At 55.0% G+C, this 23,426-nt stretch overlaps 1 protein-coding gene across 1 annotated transcript in view; it reads left to right on the forward strand.

The window, feature by feature from the left end:
• NPTXR (neuronal pentraxin receptor) overlaps positions 1-20,372 on the forward strand; it is a gene marked incomplete at its 5' end in the record, with an annotated part of 22,998 nt that extends 2,626 nt beyond the window's left edge. The window contains 4 exons of the mRNA XM_059404442.1: positions 10,821-11,046; positions 12,934-13,181; positions 15,663-15,842; positions 16,209-20,372. Of these exons, the coding sequence (XP_059260425.1) occupies positions 10,821-11,046; positions 12,934-13,181; positions 15,663-15,842; positions 16,209-16,433 (879 nt within the window). The remainder of the gene's footprint in view (positions 1-10,820; positions 11,047-12,933; positions 13,182-15,662; positions 15,843-16,208) is intronic.
• Between the last annotated feature and the right edge of the window lie 3,054 nt (positions 20,373-23,426).

A 23,426-nucleotide genomic window follows, 5' to 3' on the forward strand; every position in this document is an offset into this window, starting at 1 on the left:
AAAAAAAAAAAAGGAAAAAAAAAAAGCTGTAGTTCCCAGTAAACTTCCTCTTGCCTTCTGCCCTCACTCCTGCCTCCATACCCAGATGGCCCCCGTGGTTCCTCCCACGTCTGGGGTTGGCAGAGCTGGGTTTGCCCTGGACCTGTTCCCCCAGCACCTGTGCATTTGGCAGGGTGGGCTCCCCTCCAGTTAGCCCGCTGAGGTTGGGGGGCGGGGATCCTGGCAGCTGGGATTTGGCACCAGCTCGGCCTCCCAAGTTGGGAGAGCCCTGGCTTCCCTGCACATAGCCCCTGCTGCTTTCTGCGTGCAGTGGACACGAAGGGCGAAGGGCGGGGCTCTGCTGGTCTACCAGGTCTGCCTGTGGAGCCTGGCAGCACCCAGAGCCAGCCCCCGTGGGGCCTTTGGGAAGGGATGGGGTCTGGACCCCAACAGTCCTGCTATGGGCTCAGCCTACCGATCTCAGCAGGACCGCGTGCGTCCCGTAGCCTCTGCCTCCTTCCTCCCCTCTCTTCTCATCCAGTATCCTCAGTAGGATGTCCCTGGATTCCCAAGATCTGTTTCCTTGCCACTCCTCTCTCCCCCTTTACGGCACACTGAATGTGCTCTGGGGACATCACGGAAGTGGATCAGTTGAATAGGAATGATTCAGTCTTTATCTTGCTGAATGCCTTTCCCACATCTGACCCCATCCATCATTCCCTTCCACAGAACTCCATGCCCTTGGCTTCTAGAAACCTCTTACCTGCTCCTTCTTCCTCTCTGCTTCTGTGTCCCCTTTCGGAGTCCTTCTCCTTTAGTGGTCATGCCCTGCCTGGCTCTCTTCTCACTTGCCCTGGGTGAACTCAGCCACACCCTGCGGCTTCCAACACCCATGTGCCCCAGCCAACTTCGTCCACCCAAGGTTTCTCTCCTGAGCTCCAGACCAATAGATCCACCTGCTACCTGAGCAACTCCCTCTGGACTTTGCACTGGCCCCCTGCCCTCAAGGCACCCCAACCTGAACTCCAGTCCTCCGACAACCTCCCTTTCAGGTGTGCTCTGAGAAGCTCCTCCGCTACTCTGGATGCTTGCCGCATCCTCCTCAGCCCACCAGGCACAATCCTCCACCCTTCTTCCTCCAAGCAGCCCCGGGGATCTTCCTTAAGCCCATCATGGGGCTTCCTTGTGGTGCAAAGTATCCAGCCTGCTCCAGGCTGTCATTTCAGAGCAGGCCAGACTCCCAGTTCCTTCTTGCTTCTGTCCAGATTACCCCCAGAGTATCCATACACATCATCTAGGAGTCTGCTCTGAGGACACCACCTCCCAGAGGCCCTCCCTGATAACACAGTCTTTTTCCTTGCCCCACTCCTGCTCCCATAACCCTGGGCACATCCCTGCCTGTCTCCACTCCGCACATCTCTGCGTCACCCCCTCTCTCACCCCGCCAGCCTTCTACCAAAGGGGAGGGAAAGCCACACTGGCCCAGGCCTCCCCCTGAGGCCTCAAGTGAGGGCCCCGTTTGAGGGCTTAGAAGAAATTGTCTTCCTTCCGTGTGTTTTTATTTTTGTTATTGTTGTGGCTGTTCCTTGAAAAAAGTCAAAAGGTGTTGGTTGGGGGAGAAATCGCATTTCATTCCACCATTGTATCTGTTTTTGCAGCCCCTCTTGGTCCTTTCTCCAGAGGCAGACATTGTTCCCCGGTTCCTGGTTGCTGGTCATTACCATTTTAATGCCGGCCATAGTCTGCTGGAATCTGACTCCGGCTCCATCATCCGTGAATCCTCTGATCGCTCTTGTTGCTGGACATGTCGATCGTTCCTAATTATTTTTCTTCTAGATGCTCATTGCAGGATCAATTTCATGCAGATAGTTGTTTGGGTTTTGGTTTTCTTTCTTTCTTTATTTTTCTTTTTAAGTCTTGAATTGTTTCTTGAGGCTGGAGTCCCAGGAGTGGTATTACCGGGTCAGAGGATATTGATCTTTTATGGCTGTGGCCAAGAACCACTTTTAAAAGGGTTGAACCATCTGTATGGCAACTGGCCATATATGCAAGTTCCGGGGTTCCATTTTTGCACTAATTTAATATATTGTAAAATGAAACTTTTTAAGATTGATTTAATCAGCAGTTCTTTGACTGAAACCACATCCCTAACCCGGCCTGGCTAGCTGGTGGCCTACCCCGACCTTGGAGTGGGAAGACGGGGATAAGGAACACTTTGATGATGGTCACAGGGGACCCTGAACTTGATAATGATTACAGCTCACACTCACTGAGTGCTTACCATGTGTCGGGTACTTCTCATTCTCTCATTAATCCTCATAAACTCTCCATGAGGGAGGTAACAATTTTCCTCCCCATCGTACAGATGGAAAAAGAACCGACATTCAGAGGGGTTAAGCAATTGACCCAAGGTCACACAGCAGTGGGGCTTGGGTTTGACCCTGTCAATGACCCTGAGCCATTTCTGCATCAGCGCACCCAGAGCAAGAGTGAGGAGGGCCAGTCCTCAAAGACTTGTCCTGCCGGCTGGCAAGATCATCAGAAGGCTCACGTGGGAGCTTTGCTGAAAATAGATAACAATAAGTCATATTTATTAGCTCTTCAGTCTTCAGCCCTGGGAAGTGGGCTGTATGTGTCCCCATCTTACAGATAAGGACATAGAAGACCAGAGACTCTAGAGGAACCGGAGCCAGGCCCACCACCCCATCCCCCCTGACCGGGCTTCGGTTTCCACTCCCTAAAATGATACAGTGGGTCAAACGTTCTCTAGACAACTTCCAGCTCTAAATGGTCTCTGAAGTAGGCTGGCTGATGGTGTCAAGTGAAGTTCCTGTGATTTGAAGCTCTTCACCTCCCTTGACTTTTTTTTTCATTTTCTTATCTGTAAAATGGGTGCAAGGAGGGGCTGGATTTGGTCCTGACCCTTTAGGCTCTAAACTGGGAATTCTTGGGCACATGTGTCCTGCTTAGGAATTGTGGGTGTGTGGGGGGGGGGCGCCGCAAGGCCCCCAGCCACCCACTCCCATGCCTCTGGTTTCTGAGGAACATCTGCAGATAAACGCAGCGGCGTGGAGAATCTCCTAGTGCCTTTTCTAAACTCTATTGGTTGCTTTTGCTTTCCTCTTCCACTGCTGCCCATTCTGGCAGCTTCTGCTAGGCAGGGACTGGTTCCCCTCACCCTGCCTTTCTGGCTGTGAACTGGGCTGGCAGGAGTGCAGTGAGAGAGATTCTGCCCATTGAGGATGTGGATCCTCAGTGCCCAGCAGCCACCTACAGACCCCGACAGCCCCCCCCCCCCTTGTACTTCGAAGCCCTTAACCCCACTCCTGCCAGTGTGATACCTTTGCCGTAGCAGGAAACCTGGTGTTTCAAACCCTGGCTCTAGATGCTGGTGACCTCAAGAAAATTCCCTCTCTCTGATCCTTGGCTTCCCCATCTGTGAGATGGGGGTGGGGGCCAGACCCCAGGAGGGGCCCTCTTGTGCTGTCATCCTGGGCCCTTTCCCTGGCAGCCCTTCTCCCAAGAGAGGAGGCCATCCTGCCCTTACAAGCCTGCTTGGGAGAACTCAGGGTCCTTTTTGAGGTATATCTTATATTTTAGACATGTAAGAACTCATATATCTTACATATGAAACACACAAATCTTGTGTACACCTCAGTGAAGACTCGCGTATGACTACATCCTTGAGAACACCACCCAGATTGAGAAGAGGACATTTCCAGTGCCTCCCAAAGTCTCCTTTGGGACCCCTAAAATCCCTCCTTCCCCAGAGGTACCACTCCCCCGGCTTCTGTCACCAAAGATGTGGTCTGCCTGGGTTTGAACTTCATACGAGCATTCTCAGATGGCCGCACCCTGCTGTGTCTGACGTTTTGTTATATGTTATGTCTGACATTGGATCACCAAGCCTGTGTCAGTGGTGTGTTATTTTTTTCCATGCCGCATAGTGTTTCGACATATGGAGATGCCTCCGTTTTCTTACCCTTCCTCTATGGATGGACATTTGGGGTGTTTCTGGCTTGACGTTATGACAAATAAGGCTGCCGTGAACATTCCTGTGACATCTTTCGGTGGCGATAAGCCCTCATTTCTCCTGGCTGCATCCCCAGGAGTGGGTGTCTGGGTCCCGGGAGAGACATTTATTTAACGTGAGGAGGTGATGCCAAACACTTTTCCAAAGTGGCAGTAAGCGTCGACATGCCCACCTGTGCGTGAAGCTTGCCAGCCTTGGTATGGTTATTTTTAAAACCCTCCTCGTTTTGGTGGGCGTGTAGTGAACTCGCTGGGGTTTTAATTTGTGGATCTCTGATGACTCATGATATGGAGCAGCTTTTCTTATGTTTATTGGCCATTTTGTGAAGTCCTTGCCTGTGGGAGGTGGAAAGAGGTCAGGAGTTGGTTCTCCTCACCAAGGGGAAATGGGGTGGGGTCTCCCGGGGATAGTCTTGGGCCCATGGTCCCCACAGAACTCTGGGGACGGGGGCTGAGACAACCAAAGAAAGTGGAAGCACTTATGTGCCCCCACACGCCCCTCATTTGACTCCAGGGGAAGCTGCCACTCAGAGACGCTGAGTAACTTGCCCGAGGTCACACAGCACAGCAGAAGCTGAGCTCAGCGCATAGCCAGGATTTTCTGTAAAAATGGGCTTGTGGGTAGGGGAGATACTGAGTTTTTGCTGCAGACTTTTGGCCAGAGCCCAGAAGTATGCGGGCAAGCTGGACCTGAGAGGGAATTCTGTGGCCACCTCCGTGAGGCAGCATGACAGAGAGTACTTGAAGGGAGAGGTGTTGGGGGTGTCCTGTCACTTACTCTGGGGCCTCTGAGCCCAGGAGGGTGGAAGGACAGATGCTCGGAGATTCTTCTCCTGGCCTCCCCACTCAGGGAGCGCCCTGACCTGTCACCCCCCCCCCATCCCACCCCCCACTACACAGAAACCCATCTGTGTAGCCTTGGGGGCCCAGAGACAAGGATCAGTCTGGCCTCCGCAGCCTGCTCTCCTGACCCTCCCCACCGGGGTGGGCTGGAGACACCGGCCCGCTGGGCCAGCCCCCAGGGAGAAAAGCTCCCTCTGAGAGCCCTGCCCGGACTCACCCTGACCCCTGCTGCCCCACAGAGCCCACGCCTCGGTGAGGGCATGTGTGCTGTCCCCGAAGCCAGTCGGCCTTCCCGGCCAGCAGCAAAGAGCATGGCCTGGGGCAGGCGCCCGCCTCGCTCCAGGTGCTGGAGCCACAGCACAGCAGGACTGAGGGCACCCTCTGTGCCAGCCTGTTCTAGGGACCTTAGAGATGAGTCCCAAGAACCATGGGGCTGTTACTGTCCCCATATGGCAGGGGAGGAAACGGAGGCAGGCTAATCTGGCCCCTGTCCCTGCCCTCTGGGCAGCTGACTCCAGGCCCCACCACTGCACAGGTATGGCTCTCTGTGCCCTCCTGCCCCTCTGCAGACGCGAACACTCCTCCTGGTCAAACCCACTGATTAGCCACATCTCATATGCCGGCCCTCACACACGTTCCTCATCTGGTTATTAATTATATTCCGAAACGTAGAGACGATGATTATCCCCATTTTACAATTGAAGAAACCAGCGGTCCTGGGAGTTGAGCAGTTGGCCCAGGGCCACAGACCTAGGAAGTGGGGTCCTAGAAAGGACACTGGCCTGTCTGATGCGAGAGTTGTGCCCGACTTCATGACACAGCCTGTGTGGACACGCGAATGGTTGAGGGAGGGAGGGACCGAGGAAGGAAGACTTTGCAGGCCCCCACAGAAGCCCTCTTTCCTCTCCCTTTGGAGCCTCTTAGATCAGGGGTAGGGAAAGCTGCCATCTGCAGGGGGAGTGGGCTTTGGCCAGGGAAGGAGCAGCGGGAGCAGGAAGTGTGTTCTTAGCAGAAGGAACAGCATAGATGGAGCCTCTGGGGTGGGAGGGAGCTGGGGGAGGGGCAGCTGGGGACTTTAAGTGGGAAGGAAGTGTAGCCTGCAGGGGTGGGTAGTGAGGGATGAGATCAGAGGGGCTGGGACTTAATGGGTGGGGGAGGGGCGCTATTGGAGGATTTTAAGCAGTTAGGCCACTGGCTCCTGGAGAAGGGTTAGTGTAGGGGCCAGGAGACCGGGGCCTGGACTAGGGAAGCCCAAGGAGCCAAGTGAAGCCACCATTAAGATTCAGGGTTTGCTTCTACCCTCAGAGACTCTGCTTTTGGATTTTCCCCTGTTTTGTTTTGTTTTAAGATTTTATTTATTTGATAGAGAGAGATCACAAGTAGACAGAGAGGCAGGCAGAGGTGTGTGGGGGAGGCAGGCTCCCCACTGAGTAGAGAACCTGATGCGGAGCTTGATCCTAGGACCCTGGGACCATGACCTGAGCCAAGGGCAGAGGCTTTAACCCACTGAGCCACCCAGGCGTCCCTCCCTATGTGTTTTGTTTTGTTTTTTAAACAAAGTCATTGCAGAGTATCTCAGACATAACACAAAGGAATAAAGAATGCCATCCAGACGGAGACCCAAACTCAAGAAGCAGAATGTTTGCAGCCAGCTTGTGCCCCTCAGGGCTTCTCAGCTCCCAGCCCCCAGACAACGCACCCCCAGGAGAGGGTCCCCACTGCCCCGAATTTGTATTCATCTCTCCCCCGGTGTTTGTTCCTGCTTTTTACAAATACATGATCTGGTTTGGAATCTGCAACTTCATACAAATGGTCTCTAACTGTTCTTCTGTAACTTGCTTTTTCTCCCAACATAATGATTAAACAAAAAGATTTATGGCTGGAGCTGGAGAAGGATGGGCCCCTTCAAGAACTCTTTAAGTAGTAGTAATAATAACTGACACAGCGCTCCCCCCAACCCCCACCCCCCCACCCCGCACCTGCTCTGCCCTCAGGGCATCATGACTCCCTCACTTCTCAAGGTGCACTGAGATGCTATTGCTGAACCTTTTTGCTGGGGAAACTGGGGCACGCCACCTTATGCAAGGTCACTAGGGGGGTGGAACCCAGCTGTGAGCCCAGCAGATCCACATTGGACTGGGGGTGGTCAGATGGGGGGGGGGTGAGGAGCCCACCCCCCCACACAGTGCCTCAGGAAAGCCTCTCCTCCTTCGCCCTGCATGCTGCCCCAGGAACAGGGCCCTGCGCAGCCCAGGCAGGGGTGAGCTGTGCACAGAGCCCTCCCTCTGCTCCCCGAAGGAAAGGAGCAGACCCCAGCTGGGGATGAGGTGGTTGGGTCCTCCCCACATTCTCCCAGCCTCAAAGCCACCTGCCTAGACAGGTCCCTCCTTTCTGGGTCCCTCTGTGAGGCCACCCCCCGCCCACCGCGGTCTGACAGCCTGTGGGACCCTCCCAGCCTTTTCGTGACCACTGGAACCTCTTCCACTGGGCCCCCAGGCAGGCAGGGCAGCCAGCACTGTGCCCACTTGGCCAACTGGGACCCACACAGTGAGGGAAGGACGGAGGAATGGAAACAGCTTCTGGAACCAAAAGGGCCTGGGCTGGGGTTCCTGAAACTTGAGCTCACCGTCTCAGTTCCCTCATCTGTAAAGTGGGCCCCCTCACTTTCCCAGATGGTCGAGAGGGGTTGTGAAATGTGTGCACAGGCTTCCCTGGTGCAGGACCTGGCACGCAGTACGTGACGATGAGGACAGCTGCCACTGTCACATTCTTATCACCGAGTGCTAATGAGCCCAGCACGTTGGCGCTGCTCTGGGCTGGAGCCCTGGGCTCTGGCTTGGGGCCGGTATACTTACGCTGAACCCCACCCAAACTCCCAGCGCAACAGTCTGTGGGTTCAGAGCCCCCCTTTCCCCGCCACCTCGGGACCTGAGTGGGGGTGACAGCATCATCATCCCTCCCCCCATCTTGGGCTAGGGGCCCGGTTGGCATCTGCCAGGAGCCCACGCGGCCCAGCCTGCGCCCGCAGCAGATGGGAAAGTGGGGGGAGTCATGCTCTTCTGATTCAGACACTGGGGTGGGGAGGGGGCTGCACACGATCTGGAGGGCCCACCTCCTCCCTGGCCTTCCTGCCAGCGGCAAGGCTAGGGACTCCAACAAAAGGACAGCTTGCACGCCTGCCTCCCTCAGCCTGCACGGCTCCTCCTCGCCGCGGCGTCTGTGTAAATAGCACTAGATGTCCTGTTCCTCCTCTGAGGAAGGACAACGCTTTGCCCAAGAGCTCCAAGGGTGTCAGCTTTGCCCAGCCCCGTTACTGTAGAAAGTTCAAAAGGACTTCTACCTCAGTTCCCCGCTCTGTGAAATGGGGGCACTGAGAGTAGCAACCAAAATGAGCGGCTCTGAGGACTGGTGAGTAGATATATGTGCAGTGCCAAGGACAAGCCTGGCACACTGCCTCATTCAGACGTGTGGCCCTCCTGCCAAGCTTGGCACCATGGAAAGAGGGAAACTGAGGATCAAGGGTGCCGGAGCCCAGGAGACCCAGCCGTGGCCCCGCTGGCACCGAGACAGGATGCCCTCTAGGAGCTAACTGCCTCAGCCCAAGATTTCCTGGAAGTTCAGCCACTTTAAATGCAGTGGCTGCCCGGCCCTGACACTCCCTGGGCTTTTGTGACCAGTGGAAGTTTCTGGAAGTATCTTGCTCTTCACTGGCTGGTGTACTTCAGGCTCACAGTTTGCATTTGGCTTTAGTACAGTCCGGGAGGGCCTGTTACTTCCACTTTTCCATCCTTACATCTGTCCTGGGGATGGAGGGAGGGGGGCCCCTTGTCCCGATTTCACAGAAGAGGAAACTGAGGCTTTGCGTTTAGTAAGCCCCAGAGTTAGGATTCGTAGGCACCCAGGGAGTTAGAAGGAACCCTCCAGACAGGGTATCGGAAGGTAATAAGGGGCAGGACCGGAGGTGCTCATCAGCCCATGCCCCACGGACTTGGCCTGCACCCCAGTCCGGGGGCCGAGCATGGATGGGCGGCTGTGCCCTCTTACGCAGGATGTGATGGGGGATAAAGGTGACCCCCTCTAGGGTTACCTGGGTGGCTCAGTTGGTTAAGTGTACAATTCTTGGTTTTAGCTCAGGTCGTGATCTCAGAGTCATGAGATCAAGCCCTGCATCAGGCTCTGTGCTTAGTGGGAGCCTGCAGGAGATTCTCTCTCCCTTTCCCTCTGCCCCTCCCGCTCATGCCCTTTCTCTCATTCTCTCTCTCTCCAAATAAGTAAATAAATGCTTAAAAAAAAAAAAAAAGGCAAAAAGGCGGCCCCTGTGGTCCAGCTTTGGCCCGGGCTCTTGTCCTGCACACCACTATTTAATCCTGACCGCAGGTCTGCAAAATGGGCATTCCAAGCCCTCTGTAGATGAGGGAAAATGACACCAGAGAAGTTAGGCCCCCTGCTCCCACTCCTGAGGTGGGGTATCAGTCCCTCCAACTCCCGGGCCTGAGGTCATGGCAGCATCTCTCGGGTGCTGGCCTCCCCACCCCTCCTTCCGGCACTCTGAGGCAGGATACCCATTTTTCCCCTCCTCACACGGCTAGAAACCAGGCACGTCAAGGCAAAGGCATCTGCCCAGTCACATCCAGCAAACGACCAGCAGGGCCAGGGCTGGGCCAGTGAGGCCGGGGAGGGGTCTCCTTCACTCGCCCCAAGCTGAGGGGCCAACCCTGCGAGGCTCAGGGCAATCGGGAAATGTTAAGTTGTGCTCTTGGTTTTCTGTTCTGCCCTTGACTGTCTCTTTAGCACCTGGTGCAGGGCCCAACCTCTTGCTCAGTGAAGGAATCGTGAGAATTCAGTGAGCTCTGTTCTGGAGCTAAGCCTGTGGGCAAGGCCCCGGGCTGACTGAGCAGGAGCTTCCTGGGCCCTTGGGGAGTGTGGAGGAAGCCAAGGGGACAGGGAAGTTCTAATTTGGCTCCTAGAAGCTCACTGAATTATTGCCTGCCAAAGACTAGCTCCTCCCAGAGTCTGGACTTGGCAGCCTCCCCTGCCTTCTTCCACCCCAGATGGGGGCTTCCTCCAGCAGGAGAGGGGGAGGAGAGCTCCCCTTGAGCCCCTGCCCTAATTCTCCTGCCTGATGGGGTCATGAGACAGCAGATGGGGGAACTCTAAGCACTTTGTCCTCCCCCTGGGCAAGATAAGGGTTTTCAGAGACCAGCTTACAACGCTCTGCCCTGGGCAGTAATTGCAATAACCAGGCTCTGTTCATTGGCATTGACTACTTGACCATCCCCCAACCCTTCTAAATAGGTACAGTTGTCCCTGTTCCCTGTGAGGAAACGGGTTCAGAGAGATGGAGGCATGCACTGGGGGTGACATAGCAGATTGATTCTGGAGCTGGATTTGAGCCCTGGTTTGTCTGAATAAGAACCCATGACCTTAACCTGTTGCTCTGGAATGGGCACACCACCACAGTCCTATTCCAGAAGCCCCTGGTTCGTGCCTCTGCATCTGCCTAGTGCCCCCACGGAAACTTGCCCCATCTTAGAGAAGCCCGGCAAGTGAATGAGTGAAGACTAAGACAGTCCACCCCTTCAAGGCCCCATCAGCATACAGGCTGTGTTATGAGAGCCACTCAGCAATGGCTCTCAACCCTGACTGCAGGGTGAGAACCACCCAGGGGAGCTTCTATAGCTCTCCGCCTCTAGCCCCCCACCCCCGCAACCATAGGCAGAGATGTTCTTGAGGGCAGAGCCAGCCTTCTTTCAACTTACCATTAGGCACTGGCAGCAGAAAGAACCTGTTCTTTCGTTGAACAGGTATTGCCTGAATTTCGTATTGCCATCCCCATTTTGCATTTGGGGAAGCTGAGGCTCACCTGGGTTCACTCAGCAGGGGCGGTGGGCATCTCTGAGCCCTGTATCTCTTTCCTTCCACCGTCCAAGTGACCTCACATGCCCTTTCTTCTGCCCCATAAGCAGCAGGAGCTCCCAGCCCGTGTGAACTTCTCAACTGCCGCAGCCCCTGCACCCGCGGTGCCCACCGCCCTGCACTCCAAGATGGATGAACTGGAAGGGCAGCTGCTGGCCAAGGTGCTGGCCCTGGAGAAGGAGCGCGTGGCTCTCAGTCACAGCAGCCAGCGGCAGCGGCAGGAAGTGGAGAAGGAGCTGGACGCCCTGCAGGACCGTGTGGCCGGACTGGAACATGGTGGGTCTGGGGCCCCGCAGAGGACACATCAGGTGGGGCCTTGGTTCCCAGATGGGTCCTCAAGGTCTCAGATTCACTTGAGAATATTTCTATGCTCTCCAGAGGCTAAAGCTAGATGGCGAAGAGGCTGCGAAACCCAAGAAGGAGGGAATTAACGGAGAATATCATTTTTCTTAACCATTAGCATTTTATGGCCCTTACATTCTGAGAGTGGGCTGTTTAACCTTCACAAACCACATGGGGGTGATACTGTTACTGTCCCTGGTTCACAGATGAGAAAACAGAGGCTCAGAGAGGGCAAGTGACTTGCCCAGCGTCACACAGCCAGTGAGTAGTGGATCTGGACCTCAAACCAGGTCTGAGGTTTGGACTTTCCCAAAGTCCATGCATTTAACTGCCCCACAAAGTTGCACCTTCAGTGAATCAGAATTTCGGTACTTGCTTAGCACCTGGGCCTGGCACTGCCAGGAGTCTGAGAAATGTGCTGTAATGGATAGTCCCCAGGTCTGAGCCTCAGGAGACCTGGCCCCTAGCTCCACAGCTGTCACTGGCTTGCTCTGTGACTTTGGAATTTTGCTTCCTCTCCCCAGGCCTCGTTTTTCTCATCTGAAATATGGAGATCTAGGGTCCCTGTGCTCCCAGGGACCTTCCATCTTTGAAACCTTCGGAGGACCACCCTTAAGAGGCTTACAGACAAGTTAGGGATACTGGGGGAATCATGAGCAATTATCAGGGACTGGCTTGCATGTGGGATGTGACTTCAGGAGTAGGAAATCCAAGAGCTTCCTGAAGGAGGCAGGCCTCAGGCTAGTTGCTGAAGGCAGAGGGAGAGTCGGTTTTGGAGTAGAGGGGCCAGAGCAGGGACACAGCTGAAGGTGAGGCACAGCCTGGTGGGTTTCAGGTTCAGCCTCCTGGCTGGAGCACAAAGACAAGAAAGGTGAACTTATCCCTCCTCGGTCCTGCCACCAGCCCCTCTGTACTGCATCTTCTAAGGGATTGGGGGACATGCTCCCTCCAGAGGCTGCAGGGCAGGGAGGAGGCAGACAACCAGGCTGGATGTCTGTGTGCCTATGGGCAAGTTGTTTCCCTTCTTGGGATTCGACTTCCTCATCTATGAAATGGGTTTCAAGGGGGCACTGAGTCCCTTCCTCTCTTCCCATGTTGCTTTAGCACATCAGCCGTCATCCCTAACCCCAACCAGACCTGGAAACCTGGGTCCACCAGCCCCTAACCCCCTAACACCAGCCTTCAACAACCAGCTAGAGAAGGGGACCTCCTACCCTGGAGGTGGGTGTGGTAGGTGTTACCCCCTGCCCAAGGATCTTGTTTGCATGCCAGCTCTGCCACTGACCAGCTGTGTGGCCTTGAGAAGATGACTTAATCTCAGTGCCAAGGCATCCTCATCTGTGAAATGAGGATTATAATAGTGGCTACCTCCTAGGGTTGTCACAAGAATGAAGGAAATCATGGATACAAAAGCACTTACCAAAGTGCCTGCCAGGTGGAAGGCTCTGCACAGTGCTTGTTAAATAATGAGGCAAAGAACTCAGAAAAATGGTCATTGCCATGGCTCATGTTTGTTGAGCATTTACTATGGGCTGCGCCCTTTACATGGTTTGTCCCCCTTAGCCCTCACACAAGCCTGGAGCGGTGATGTTGAACTTGTGGAAGTTCATGTAGCTAGAAAGTGCAGAGGCAGGGTTCAAACTCAGGACATCTCAGGTCCAGAGCCCTTCTGTGTCCAGAAGCAGGGTAGACAGGGTTGTGAAGGCACCTGGCATGTGGCAGCTGCCCAGGGACTGACTAGGAGCCCTCATCCTAGAGTCTGCCTTGCCCCCAATCAGTGTCCACTGACCCCACCATGTCCGCTTTTTCCACCCCCCTCAGGGTCCTCGGCCTACAGCCCCCCAGATGCCTTCAAGATCAGCATCCCCATCCGCAACAACTACATGTACGCCCGTGTGCGGAAGGCACTACCCGAGCTCTATGCCTTTACCGTCTGCATGTGGCTGCGCTCCAGGTCAGATGGCAGTGGCCAGGGCACGCCCTTCTCCTACTCCGTGCCCGGGCAGGCCAATGAGATTGTACTGCTGGAGGCGGGCCAGGACCCCATGGAACTGCTGATCAATGACAAGGTGAGTGGGGGCTGGGCAGAGCGGGCAGAAAGTGGGGGGCAGGGTTACCCTTCCAGGAGCCCCTGCACTGGGCTGGGTCCCAAGCATATGGGCCCTTTACATTCTCCTGCTCAGCAGGGTCAGCACATGGGAAATGCCTACTGAATGCCAGGCTGGGTTCTGGGGATACAAAGACAAACCAGACCTAGGGCTGGCTGAAGATGGGCTTGTAGCCAAGAGAGGCTGTCAGTGATGGCCTTTCCATTTACAGAGGAAGCTCATGGCCCTTCTCCAGTGACCCAGCTGTGTGAGCAGGGCAAGAAGGGTCTGTTCCAGGGCTCTGCTCATTCTCCTGGACAAGAAGAGAAGAGAATGAGGTCCAGGGACCTACGTAGGGAGGGAGTGCCGGTGGACTCCTCGCCCCCCTTCTTTCCTGCGGCCAGCCCCTCTGCCCCTTCCATCACTCAGAAAGTAGAATGGTGCCACGGTCAGGCCTGAATACTGGATTCGAACCTCAGTTCTGCTACTTACCTACTGTGTGACCTTAGACTGGTCATTTATCCTTCCTGTATCTCAGTTCCCTATATGCCAAGAAGGAACAATAATAGTCTCTGCCTCATGGGGTCATGGTGAGAAATACATGTAAAGGGCTTTGGGCAAGCCTGGCATTTAGCAAGCTTGATACATGTGAGCCGGTATCATTCCAGGCCTGTGCCTTTAAGCACTTTACCCACATTATCACCCTTGACCCTCCCACTAGCATGGGGAGGTAGGCCACCTTATTGTCACTGTTTTGCACATGGAGAAGCTGAGGCTCAGAGAGGGCAAAAATGCACCCAGGCCACACAGCTGGCAAAGGGCTGGTGATATGGTTCATGGTCTTGGGCTGCAGAAACCTCCTCTTCACCTCTTCACTGTCCTGGCCTTGGGCACCCATTTTCCCCATCCCCACAGCCCTCCCTGGGCCTGTCCACAGATTAGGACTAGGACATGGGGGAAGTGGTGTGGGAGGGGCATGTGATTGAGCAGGAGAAGAGGGAGTATCTTAACATCCTCACTCTCCCCAGTATCCTCCTCAACCTGCCATATTGCTTTGGGATTTGCAGGCATGGTGGTCTTTACACCACAAATCACACCCACTCAAGACCAGCCCGCAGCCACATAGAGTTGCTAGGCAGCGGCTGTCACCCATCAGAAGCCAGCTCAAAAGGTGTCTTTCATGGGTGTCCTGAAGGAGGAGGAGGAAGGAGATGGGCCCAGGGGACAGTGAGTTTCTCTTGTAGCCCAGTAGGTCCTAAGAAGACCGGAGTAGCTGAACTACATCTAGATCCTGCTGCCATGTCCCCTTCACTCACCCCCTGGGTGCCATCCTTGGCCCTGCCCAAGCTCAGCACTCTGCTCTCCGTGGAAAGGATTCAGCACCCTGGACAGGGCCCACAATGGCCCTATTCCACAAACCTCTAGCATCTTTTAAAAGTCCGGCCTCCCAGATTACTCCTTTTTCCTTTTATTCCAGCCTCTCAGCCTTTGCTCCCGCTGTGTCCCCACCTTGCCTTGACTTGCAATGGAACACTCAGATCCATTGTCCTTCCCCACGTGTTTGAATACCTCGTCTGCTGTCCCACACCTCCCTCTTCCTCCGGACCTCCCAAATGGCCCTGGGTTATTTTGCCTTCTATCGCTCCTGAAGTTCTTCCCTCCCCTGCAGACTCAGCTCATTTATAGCTAGGGCCAGATCCACAGTGTCCAGAACAAGCCTGGCACTAAGTGGACCTCAGAGAATGTTGTATTAAAGCGTGATCTCACAGAACTTAGGAGATGAAAGAGCCCTTCGGGAGTCCCAAATCCACAGGCAGCAAGTACCTTTCATCTCACAGGCCAATGCTAATCAATCACCAGCAGCTTCCCAGAGCACTGTGGTAGGAAAGATCCCAGGGCTGAGCCTGGGTTCATGACTGGTTAGTCGTGCCTGCCTTGGGTGGACGAGGCAGAGGTGGCTGTGTATTTGCTGCCCTTCGCTTGACCTTTGCATCCTTTGCATGAGGAACTGAGACCCAGGGAAGAGAGAGCAGCCTCCCCAAGGTCCTGCAGGAGGTTGGGTGGCAGAGCCAGAGCTGGATACCAGTGCCCAGGCTCTGAGTCCAAGGCTGCTAGGACTCCCTGAGCCCAGCTGTGTGCCAGGCACTGTGTGAGGTGTTCAGAGGCTGTGAGATGTGGCTCCCACCCCACATGAACTGACAGGCCTGTGAGGGGTTAAATAAGGTAACTGGAAACACCCAAACCCCAATATTGACTAGTCCCTTGCAATCCAAGAGAAGCTGCCTGGTTAAGTTGTGGGGAAAGAGGAAAAAGTGGTCAGAAAGGCACAGGGTTGAGAGGAAGGGGAGGATCGAGCCTTGGCTCAGTCCCTGGAAAGGACACGGGTCTCCTGATCCCCACCTCACTGGTCCAGCCTTGGGACTTGTGACACCTCTGACCTGGGGTTGCGGGACCCATGTCCAGGTGGCCCAGCTGCCTCTGAGCCTGAAGGACAATGGCTGGCATCACATCTGTGTCGCCTGGACCACGAGGGATGGCCTGTGGTCTGCCTACCAGGACGGGGAGCTGCAGGGCTCCGGTGAGAACTTGGCCGCCTGGCACCCCATCAAGCCTCATGGGATCCTCATTCTGGGCCAGGAGCAGGTAAGCCTCAGGGTGTTGGGAGGGCTTGAGGCCTGAATAGATGTCACACTCACCCAGGGCCCCTAGGAAGGAGGAGTTAGGTAGAGGGACCCTGGAAAGCACAGCAATGATCACTCAGTCTGACCCAGCCATTCTGCAGATGGGCAAACTGAGACTCAGAATGAGCAGTGACCTGCCCAAAGGGCTGGAACCTCGGGGACAGAGCTGGAGGCTTGGGGTGGAGCTAGAGCTTGGGGCGGAGCTAGAACTTCAGGGGCGGGACTTCAGCGGGATCTGGGGCCTGATTGAGTCTGTCTGCCTGTCTTTTCCGATGGCTCACTCCATGTCTCTCTTCTCTCTCCTTTTTCTGCTGCTCTCTTGGCCCAGGATACCCTGGGCGGCCGGTTTGATGCCACCCAGGCCTTCGTGGGTGACATCGCCCAGTTTAACCTGTGGGACCACATCCTGACACCTGCCCAAGTCCTGGGCATTGCCAACTGTACCGGGCCACTGCTGGGCAACGTCCTCCCCTGGGAAGACAAGTTGGTGGAGGCCTTCGGGGGTGCAAAAAAGGCCACCTTTGATGTCTGCAAGGGGAGGGCCAAAGCATGAGGGACTGCCTCATCCAGGGTCCCTCCCTTGCCTGCCAGGGGACCTTATGGTGGGGGCACACATTCCCTCCTCGGCCTACCCACACACTGGCCTCCCCTCCCGCCCCACTCCTGGCCATGCCACCTGTTTCCCCACCTATACCCACACCTCCAGAATGTCCTGCCCTGCAGCGCCTGTCCCCTAATCCCACTTGGATGGGGACAAGCAGCTCAAGCCAACAGGCCAAGCCTGGGGTGAGTCCAGGGCCTGGTGGGGGGGGTAGCAGAGCCCCCCCAGCACTGCCCACCTTCTCAGCATTACACTGGAGCTCTCTCTTACCCCCACCCACGCTGGCCCTCAGCCACGTCTGATTCCACTGATCTCAACAGCATGTCCCACAGGGTTGTGTATGAGGGAAGGACCCACTATCTCAGCAGCAGGCTTGGCTATCTGCCCTCCTGTCCCCCATGCAACAGGCCTGGCCCCTTCACCTTCAGGGCCACAACAGACTCTAGAGCTGTCCCCTGAGCTGAGAGGGGGATGACAGAGACAGGAGACTCAGACTCCTCCCTCCTCCATCTTTCCACCCGTTGCCAGCGCAGGGCCGCGGGATCTTGACGGAGCCTCCTGCCCCTTCTTTCTTCCTCTTCCCTCGTTTCTGTGTGTGCAGTGGTTTGAGTGTTGGTTCCATGCCTGGCCCACCCCCACCTCGATTTCCAGGACATCCCCTTCCAGCTCCAGCCTGAGGGACAAGACCCTCGGAGGCCCAAAGGCCATAGTCACCCCTTGTGCCCACCCACAAGTGTGCTAACTGGCAGGTCACCTCTCCGTGCCGAGGATGGCCTGGGCCACTTCAGCCTGGGCTAGGAGCAGTTTGTGTCAGAGACATGTGCCCAGGGGACCCAGGTTACAGCAGAGCCACATTACCTACTCCCTCTGCATGGCCCTGCAGCCTCTGGGGAAAGAGGGGAGAAACCAAGTAGGCAAAGAGGGGAGAAGCATGGAGTGGTGTGCAGAACACTGGATGAGAAGAAGCCCATGGTTCCTGGCTAGCCTGGCTGCTAACCTGCTGTGTGGCCTTCTGTGAGTCCCTGCCCTCTCTGGCTCGGCCTTCCTCATTTGTAACCCTTGCTTTGGTCATTCCGGAGAGCTCTCCAGATCAGACGTGAGGTGGTCTATTGTTCCAAGTGGATCAGATGGGGCAAGCCCGAAGCTGCCCAGGAACCAGAGGCAGATCCTGAGAGTAAGTAGCAGATGGGATCTGGCTAGGCATGGGTCAGGGTCAGCAGTGGCTTCCAGAAAGTCAGGGGCCGGGGCAAGGGCGAGGGACAAAGCGGACCAACCTCATGCACAGATTGTAAAAACCAGCTTTTCTGGATTCCCCCACCACCACTACAGCCTGGCACCCTTGCCCATCTGAAAGGGCTGGTGGCTTCCAGCTCCCCACCCTGAGTCCTCACCAGCTCCCCCAAGAGAGTAGAAGAATGTAAAAGCTGAGAAAAACCACTCAGTCTGACTTCTTGCTTGTATAGATGGGGAAGAGCTCCAAGAGGTCAAGTGACTTGCACAGGATCACGCAAGCACAATGTGGCAGAACCAGGACTAGAACCCAGGGCTTTTGACACTACCTTCAGTGTTTTTTTCCCCCTACACCATACTGCCTGCCCATGAGTGTCTTCACGTCCAGCCTTCACCTGAGAGGATGGACATTTGAAAGAGATCAGAATGCTTTCCAATATGAACATCTTCCTTTATGAAACACACAAATATCTTGGCATCCAGCGCCCCCCTCCCCCGCCACCCTAGGAAGTAGGGGGAGGAAAAGGGTGATCCCCAGGCACTCTGGCAGGAATGGAAAGCAGATGTCCCCTCTGCCAGTCACCTACAACGAGGTGTCTGGGCAGCTGCAGACTACCTGACTCGAGCAGGTACCGATGCATGTGCCCCACTTTCTGCTCCCTATTTTGGCCCCCCACCACTACTCAGCCTGGGGCAGGAGGCAAGAGAGCAGCAGGCTGTGGGGCCCATTGCCATGGACGCCTCCCCAAGACTTGTTGCCTCCAGCCCCCAGATGCTTGTTGCCAGTTCAAGAGCACAAATAGACCTTTCAGCACAACAGCCCCAACTCCCCCTAGAAGCAGCAGCTATGGCGTGGCGTGCTTCCGCCAGAACCTGCTGAGACCAGGGTTGCCCTGGTAACAGCCAATGACATCAGCCCAAGTGCTGGGTCATGCATCTTTTAATGACATACGCTGTTGCTGGGGTGACAGCGGAATTTGGAACCCAGATTCTGGGGACACCGGGTTTTATTGGGTTTCCAGTACTGGTTTTAAGGAAGCAGGTTTTCTGGAGGCCTTGGGGGAAAGAAAGGGTCTAGGAGGGAAGGGACAGAACTTGAGCCCACCCAGAGGCATCCTCCCAAGTCCTTTATGCTTTGTTTTGGTGATGAGACATCAGACCTTGGTCCCCATCTGAGTCACCCTGACCAGCCCTCCAGAGGGCACAGGAACAAATTAGAGGCTTTGAGGTGCAGGCTGTGAGTCTGGGCCATTGGTGAGTGGCCTGGGTGCCCGTTTCCATTCAAGGAAGGTGAAACCCTGAAAGTCCCCACCCTTCCTTCGTTCACTAATGGTTCTTCACCTTTGCGAGCACCTGCTGTTCCAAGCACCTGCTGTTCGGACTCCGGCTCTGGTCTTGTCCAGCTGCTCCTGGGCAAAGCCAAGAAGATGGGGAAAGAGGAGCTAGAAACGGTGCTCACTTGTGTCCTTGAGCTACCCTGGCTAACGGTGATGCTGGAGTCTGTTTGTTCCATCTTTTTAAAGTATCAGGCCTGTGCTGAGCACCTCACAGGCATCATCTCATTTATCCTCACAACACAAGCTGGGACTGTTCTCAGCCCCGTGATCCAAGGGAGGGAACTGGGGCACAGAGAGGTTAAGTCACCTGCCCGGTGTCAATCAGCTGGCAGGTGCTGGAGTCCAGACTTTAAGCCAAGGCAGGTTATAGCCAGGACCAAAGGGACAGGCACCCCTACTCTATGTGGAGTGAGACTCGAGCATCATTGCTCCCAGTGGGTTTTGCCCTAAAGAGATGTGCTTGACCCCATTCACTACCCTCCCAGGTTTGGTGATGGAGGAAGAGGCCCAGGATGGGCGTCAGCCCTTCTCCAACTGGCTCGAGTTTCCAGGAGAATCTAAAGGGAAGAAGAAGCTGGACGGTCTCCCAAGAGTCCCAGGCAGGGAAGAGGGGAGATTGATCTTTCTCAAAATTCTGCTTTGGTCAAGCCCTGCGCCAGGTGCTTCACAGCTCTGATCTGCCAGATTTCACCCCCCTTTGTGGCATGCTGTACCTCCGGTTAACATCCTGAGGGATCAGATCATCTTGCCACAGTTGTGCATGACCTAGGACCACAGCTTTGGGCAGAAAGGTTTCTTCAAGAGGCCCCAGCCTCGTTTTATAGATGAGGATGCAGGGGGCCCCGGAGGGTGAGTGGTTCTTGGGGCCACCCAGCCAGGACTTCTGGGGACCTGATCTCAGTTTTCTGACTCTCCACAATGCAGTGGTCCTCCCCCACAACCAAGAACTGGGTCCCTGGTTCCTCTCCATTTCCCAGCACCTTGCCTTGAGCAGACTGGGGAAGGGGTCCCCTCCCAAAGATGGGATCATTCTCCTCCCCTCTGTCCCAGCTGCCTGCCCCCCCCCAAAAGCCCACCTTGCCCCTGCTGGGTGGGGAGGGGGCTCGCGTGGGCCCAGGCTGAGCAGTGAGTGAGCACGTCCAACTGTCTGACACTGTGAAATTAGCACATCCCCTCCTCCTCCTCGCCCGGTTTTGTACATAAAGTGACATGAGATGCAACATGTGTGCGTATGTGTGTATGTGTATGAGATGTGTCCTGGTTTTTGTTACTTTTTTTGTTTTTGTAAATTTGAATGTTCAAAATAAACAATGTTTACTCTGAGGCTCTTCTTGCAAGGGTGGACCTAGCCTGGGGGTGCGGGGCTGGAAGGAGGCGGCTCCTTGGGGCAGGGCAGTGGGCAAAGACACAGGAGGCACCTGGGTGCTCCGCAGCCTCACCACTCTAGCCTCTCACACTGACCGTTCTGCCAGCTCCCGGCGCAGACATACCCCGTTCGCCAGGATTTATGCAGGATGGTTGTAAAGAACACAAGTCCCACATGGAAAGTGTCCCAGTTCCGATAACTGGGTTTTGGCCTCATTCCCAACACCCGATCCCCACCTCGTGCCCCAGTTCTGGGAATGAGGTCCCTGACTTGTTCCCGGACACCCAATCTGCCTGAGTCACTGGACCCACTGCCTGGACCCCCAGAGCATCACCTCCCTTGGGCCCTAGAGAGAGGGAGGGACTCTCTGGTGTATTTCAACCTGTCCCTGCTCCACAGTCTACCTGGTCCCTCTGACTTTGGCCTCTAGTCTGGCCTCTTTGGCCGTGTCAGGGTCTGCTACTCCTGCCCACCCCTGCAACACCCTTCCCTTCCCTAGGAGGTCTTGATCTGGTCCCCCGCCCTCCCTATCCTCACTATCTTAGGGACACAGCCTCCGTCCTCCTGTTCCATTAATACTGCTTCTGCCTGTAGTTGGACCGTGTCCTCAGACAGCCCCTGTGAAAATGCCAGGGGGTCCAGCAGGTCAGAGGGTCATGCCGGTAGGACAGGCTTCCAGAATTTTCTGAAGTTTCCCAAACTTCCCCCCTAAGTGAACTCACCCCATGAAGACCAGAGTGTATAGCTAGCAGGAAGCAGCCGTTGAAACAGGAAACCATATCTCAAGTCTACCAAGTTATCTGAAAACTTCGTGTGCTTGCTTCCTTCTACAAAATGAATCCAGATTTGTTTTAAAATATTGCTTTTGATTACTTACCACGGAGCAAAATTAAGCTGCAGGCAGATACACTTTGTTTATCCTCTCTTGCACTGATTTACTTACAAACACCCTCTCTCCCTCTGTCCCGCTCAGCTGGCAACGTCCAACCCTGCTTTAATCCCCACCATCCACCTGCTTCGTGCCAGCACCTGCCCAGCTGAACACTGATGCAGAAAAGCTCAGGGCTCTGATGGGTGTTGAGATCTCCGAGGGGTGTTTCCGCCTGCCCCGCCATCTTAGCACTTTCCTTGTATGAGGACTTGTTCCCCAGAATAGCTAAAAAGCAGACCCTTTCTCTCCTCAGACCTCCTAGAGTCCTCCACAACCCCCTCCTGCATGCTCAAGGGTGACCTTACCCCACAGTCCATTGAGGAAACAAAATGAGCATCGCTACACCAAATCTGTCTATGAACCCACACGTTCTCTAACTGCCCTCCTGCCACTCAGAACAAGTCATCCCTGCTCCTACTGGAGGCCCTTGTGACCTGGACCCCGTCCCCTTGCCGCCTCAAGAACATCTCTCCTGAGTTACCAACTCCCCCTTGTCTACCTTATCATTGCAACGGGCTTGCGATGATGTCTTCCTGGCTCCTCAAACCAGATCCCCCCACCCCAAGCCAGTACATAGCCCCAGGTCTCATTCCTTCTCTGCTCCTATCACTGCAAGACTTCTCACAAAAGCAGGTGTGGCAGGGTCCCCAAGACCACCCTCAGGTTTGATGACACATTAGAAGGGCTCACGGGCCTCCAAAAAATTGTTCTTCTCATGGTTATGGTTTGTTACGGTGAACAAATACAGAGGGAAAAGGCACATTAGGGCAGAAATCCAGGAGAGACCAGGAGTGAGCTTCCAGGTGTCCCTTCTGGGGGTGGGCGTGGGGGTGGGGGAGTCATGGACAACGCTCCCTTCTCCAAGCAGTGATGTGTGACACCTGTGCAGAAAATCATCATCCAGGGAAGGGGACCTGAGCCTGGGTGTCCAGGGGGTCAGTCATGCGGGCATGCAGCACCTGTGAGTCCTCACTACTCGAGCTCCAGCCCCCACCCCGACAGGTCAAGCTGACACAGGGTGAAAAAAAAAAAGGCAGGTGTTTTCTGTAAATCACTTTGTCAAAGGAAATCATCTGATATGGCCCAAGGTATATAAAGATACCCTTACCAGGTAGGATATTTGAAGGTCTCAGAAGTTATCTACCACCCACTGGTCAAGGCTCAGTTCTTTCTTTGGAATGGATGGGGTTTGAGCACCCTAAGCTGGCTGAGTTAACCCTTGACTGCACACGGGGTCGATAGCCTTCCCCACGCCCTCCCTCTCTCATTCACTCCTTCTCCAGCTCCTACTCTGCCACTGCGCCCACGGCTCACCGAGATCACACTCGTCAAGGCCAAGAGTGACCTCTACATTATGAAACCTCACGGCCAGGCCTGTGTACTCATCTGAGTTGCGCTTGCCACTGTACGGACACATAATTTACCACTCCTTCCTTCTCTTAAGATTTCCTTCTCTTGCCTTTCAAAGCACACGTTTCCCCAGTTCTCCTTCCATTTCACTAGTTTGGCCTATAGTGCAATCAAAGACTGATGTCTGGGCCTCACCCCTGGTGTGTCTGAGACAGCAGGGCTGGGGGTGCAGCCTGACATTCAGCACCTCTAACAAGAGCTAGGCGACGCAGTGGCCGCTGGTCCCTGGACGGCACTTTGAGAACCAGAGTTTGAATTCACTGGCTGCTCCTTCTCAGGCTCTTTCTGATTCCCCCTTATCTTCCCAACCTTTAAATCTGCAGGACCCCAGGCCACAGCCCTGCATCTCTTTATCCTTGCTATTTAGACACTCTCTGTTGGAAATCTTATCCAGGATCATGGCTTTAGTTATCATCTGATGACTTTCAAACCAGGAATCCTTGCCTGATAGGAATCTCCAAATTAATATATCCCAAACACCCAATCCCCCTCGACTTCTGCCCCAGCCTTCCACTTACTAAACAGGCTCATGAGCTGCTAGTTGTTCAAATCAGAAATGCAAGAATTATCGATGACTTCCCTCTTTCTCTTGCATATCCGTCTTCTGACTCCACCACTAACACGGATCTCCAGCCTGCTCACTCCTCTCTAGTTCTGCTACTGCTCTGTCC

The sequence above is a fragment of the Mustela nigripes genome, chromosome 6, assembly GCF_022355385.1.
Source record: "Mustela nigripes isolate SB6536 chromosome 6, MUSNIG.SB6536, whole genome shotgun sequence".
Taxonomy (NCBI): domain Eukaryota; kingdom Metazoa; phylum Chordata; class Mammalia; order Carnivora; family Mustelidae; genus Mustela; species Mustela nigripes.